General features: G+C 56.0%; 1 protein-coding gene across 1 annotated transcript in view; it reads right to left on the bottom strand.

The window, feature by feature from the left end:
• The window catches only part of TMEM79 (transmembrane protein 79), a gene marked incomplete at its 3' end in the record, with an annotated part of 4,503 nt that extends 3,454 nt beyond the window's left edge, over window positions 1–1,049 (bottom strand). The window contains exons 1-2 of the mRNA XM_027907066.1: window positions 338–1,049; window positions 6–145 (exon numbers count right to left, since the gene is read on the bottom strand). Of these exons, the coding sequence (XP_027762867.1) occupies window positions 6–145; window positions 338–1,049 (852 nt within the window). The remainder of the gene's footprint in view (window positions 1–5; window positions 146–337) is intronic.
• Window positions 1,050–4,011: the final 2,962 nt, after the last annotated feature.

The following is a 4,011-nucleotide window of genomic DNA, read 5'->3' as shown; positions in this document are numbered from 1 at the left end:
AGCACGGCCAGGTTGAGGAAGTAGAGGATGAAGAGCTGGATGGACTGGGAGACGTAGGTGCGGTGGATCTCCACCTCCCGCTGCAGCTCCCCAAAGGGCTCCAGGGCAGAGGAGCAGAGGCGGGAGATGCCGCTGATGATCATCCCTGGGGGGGCAGAGACGGGGCTGAGTGGGCACCCGGAGGAGCTTCAGTGGGGGCTGAGGAGCACTAGGGAGGGGAGGAAAACTCCACCTGCTGCACCCCCTGGGAGCGGTGGAGCTGCAAAGAGCTTGGCCCTCAGCTCTGGTCCCCCACAGCCCCGGGGCTCACAGGGGGTACCCCGACCCCCCGGCTCACCCAGCACCACGGGGAAGGTGGCGAAGGCGGAGCAGCGCAGCGCGTACACCAGGCGGGCACTGACGGTGGGCAGCAGCGGGGCGTCGAAGGGCAGGAAGACGTAGGCGCCGTAGATGAGGCAGGGGCAGAGGAGCAGGGCCCCCGCCACCGACGCCACGGCCTTGAGGTTGTCGGAGCCACACGGGCACTGCGGCCCCTCGGCCGGGGGCTTGGCCACGCGCCCCTCAAAGCCCAGGGGGTCCCGGTAGCGCGAGGGGCCGAGGGGGAGGAAGACCTGCTTGTGGTGGAGGCTGCTGGGTCTGTTGCTGGGAGGAACTGGTTCCCCCCTGCCCTCCTGCTGGGGCCACGGAGCGGGGTGCTGCTTCTGCTTGCAGGGATTCTGCTCGATGCACTGCGGGTCGATGGGCACGAAGACGTGGGCCGCCGTCACGGGCAGCCCAGGGCCTTCCTCATCCTCTCTGGCCTCAGCTGGGGGGCAGGTGGGAGCAGCTTCCTCGGGGTCTTCGCGGCCCCCCTCAGGACTCGAGCGCCTCTTTGCCTCCGCAGACTCTGGCTGGCCCTGGGTGCTGTGCTGGCACCGGTCCCACGGCAGGGTGGCATCAGGGTCCTCGAGGTGTTCATCCGGGGCTGGGGGCACCTTACCCAGGCCCACTTTCCCCAGCTCCAGCAAAGCCACCTCCTCGGGGGGCAGGACAGGGTCTGCAGCAGCCATGAGAGCAGCTGGGTCTGCGCTGCTGACACTTGTGGTATTGAGAGGGGATGAGGTTCCCGTCCCTTCCACTTTCACCCTGCACCAGGAGTAAGGAAACAGACAAAAAAACCACTGGAAATGAGAGGTTTGGGGTCATGGGGGCAAACTGGCACCCCTGGAGCCCCCAGCACCCGCCTGCCCGTGCACTGCAAGGAGAGAGCAGCACCCGGTGTCCCCACACTCTGGGCCATGGCAGAGGGATCAGGGATTGTCTGGGTGGGCCAGATGAGCTCTGGGGGTGTGGGTCTGGCTGGGAATGGCTTCCCCTGCCGGACAAACCCCCCAGGGATTCTGGCTGGGCACAGTCTGGTGAACCTGGAGCAGCTGGATGATACAACCGGCTCTTCCACTGCTCTGTCTTGTGCCAGCACCACCCCAAGCCCTGGGGAGAGCTGGCCTGGCTGTGCCTGGGAATGCAGCTAGAGCCGGGATGGGCCAGGTTTGCAGCCTCTTGTAGCCAGAGACTGATGTGGGGTGGGTGCAGGGGGCTGCCAGATGCCCTTCGTGGGGTGCAGGAGGCACAGGCAGAGCTTTGCATTGTTCCCCTTAGGGGATGTTTCCCTCTGGGACATCCCTGTCCCTTCACCCATCTCGAGTGTTACCCCCACAATGAAAATCTCCCCCTCTCCCCTCTGGACACGTTCATCCCTGCATCCCCAGGAGGAGCCACGCGTGTGGGGAAACTGAGGCACGGCGCGGCGCGGGGCTCCCTGCGAGATCCACACGCGGAAGTTGCGGCTGCAGAGCAGCTTCCCGGGCCTCCCGCACCTCCAGCGGCCGCATCCCACCTCCCAGCCCCATTCCCAGCCCCACTGCCGGCCCCATTGCCAGCCCCATTGCCAGCCCCACGGCACCACCGCCCCTCGCTGCGGGACTCACTCGGGCAGGGCCGGGGGGCCATGGGGACCGCGGGGCAGCTCCGGGAGCCGGCGGGAATTCCTGCGCTCTCCCGGCCGCCTCTGAACCTTAAACCTGTCGGACCAGCTCAGGTGGGGCGGGTGGAGGGGCGGGCGCCGGAGCCTCGCCCGGCCGGGCGGACCCTCCGCCCGCCCCTTCCCCGGGTGTCCCCCCCGGGGGGCTCCTGAAGTTCGATAAAATAACTGAACTGAAATAAAATATCTGCTTTGAGATGCTTTAAATATCTGCTTTAATACGCGTATGGTTTGGATACTCTTACCAGCCTGCATTTTTGGTGGTTCAGTCCCTGTGTTTCATGGACGTGGCTTGCTGGTGGGCTGCTCATTTATACCATGAGGCAGCTTATAAATTAGCTTTTCGTTGTGTTGCCTTAAATGAGCTCCGTTTCAAACTCTACAGGTGATCACGAGAAAAAGGTGCTGTTTCTTCCCTGTTTAACCACTTTAGTGTATACTCACAAGTAAACGTGTATAGGAAGCACAGCTGCACTTTCCAGGCATAACACAATAAAATAAAATCTTTAAGTGTCTTTGAACCAGTGTCCCTGTTTGTTTTACTCTAGTCCATCGTGGGACCAGTATTCCTTTACAAGAAATAGGATAATTTTAGAAGCTGAATTTAAATGAGAAGCTAATCTCGGAGCTCTCTTGAGAAAGGAGACAGTCCTTGTTTAGCCGTTGTTTAGCCGTTGTTTATTCTGCGAGGGTGGGAGGTGGAAGTTTCTGCAAATCGAGCGTTCCCCCTCCGTTCTAATGCCTTAAAATCTCTATTACATAAGATTTTGGTATAGCTTATTAGTATTTTTAGCTTGCTGAGTACCTTTGTGCAGGATTTTTGGAAGTGCTGTTTGGCATTCTTCGTTAAGAACCTCAACAAACAAGCGGCTTTAACGAGGTGAAGAGGTTTTCCATCTGTAAAATGTACCGAGAAGCAGACACAACACCTGATAACAAGCAGTCCGAAGCTGCTCAGAAGCCTTGAAACCGTTCCAGAAAGTTGCGATGCTGTGCCAAAGGCCAAGGGACAAGAGTGAGGGAGACAAAAGATAAGAGGACCACCGACTCCAACTCGGGAGGCGGGACGGAAGGCGGTCCGACGGGAGGGGTGGGTTTGGGGATGGGCGTAACTGGCGAGGTAAAGGCTAAATATTGTAATTAGAAACCGAATATTGTAATTGGGTGGTGGTGTAAAGTTGTAACGCCATTGTATTCCGCATGCACCCTCTGTGAAATATTCCTGTGGTGCCTTAAATACATATTATATAGATTTTAGTATAGCCCTTAGCACTTTTAGTACCACTTTACTAAGTACCTTTTTGTCGAATTTCTGGAAATACCGTTTAACCTTCTTGTCAAGGATTCCAACAGAGAAAGGCCTTTAGAGCATCTTGCCTGTAGCAGATGTGCTTAGAAAAAAAAAAAAAAAGCCGTAAAGGCTTGAAATAACTGAGTCAAAGCTATTCAGAGACCTCAGAAGCTTTGAAGTTGTTCCAAGAAGGACAGAGATGATGACAAAGAGTGGGATGAGGATGAAGGGGTGCTCCTTTACAACCTCCAACTCTCATTCAAAAGGCGTGTAGAGGATGGTAGGGAGGGACAGTTTTGGAAGTGTGTCTAACAGACGAGGTAATGTCCAAATATTGTACTTAGATGCCAGTATAAGGTTGTATAAAGTTGTAACACGTGTGGTTCGGTGTGCGTACTTTGGAAATGATTCCTATGCACCCGGCGTAAATCAACGAGTGCTTTTCGCTTTCTAAAACTCAAAGAGTCTTAGAGAGGTGTGTTTTGTGTGGTTTTTTTGGCTTTTAGGCATCACCTGTGCATCGGGGGGTGCCGTAATAAAAAAAGTGCTTTTTGCTTTCTAAAACCCAAAAACTGAGTCTCAAAAACTGAGTCTCAAGCAAGCTGTTTTCTGGCTTTTAGGCAACATCTACGCATCCGGCGCGCCGCAATAAGATTTTTGGCTTTTCTAACACTCAAAAAGAGCCTTAGAGAGTTTGGGG

The sequence above is a fragment of the Empidonax traillii genome, unplaced genomic scaffold (assembly GCF_003031625.1).
Source record: "Empidonax traillii isolate 1590-97213 ecotype Southwest subspecies unplaced genomic scaffold, ASM303162v1 scaffold1397:size233085, whole genome shotgun sequence".
Taxonomy (NCBI): domain Eukaryota; kingdom Metazoa; phylum Chordata; class Aves; order Passeriformes; family Tyrannidae; genus Empidonax; species Empidonax traillii.
Note: the sequence above shows the minus strand (reverse complement) of the source record. Positions and strands in the feature narration are given on the sequence as shown.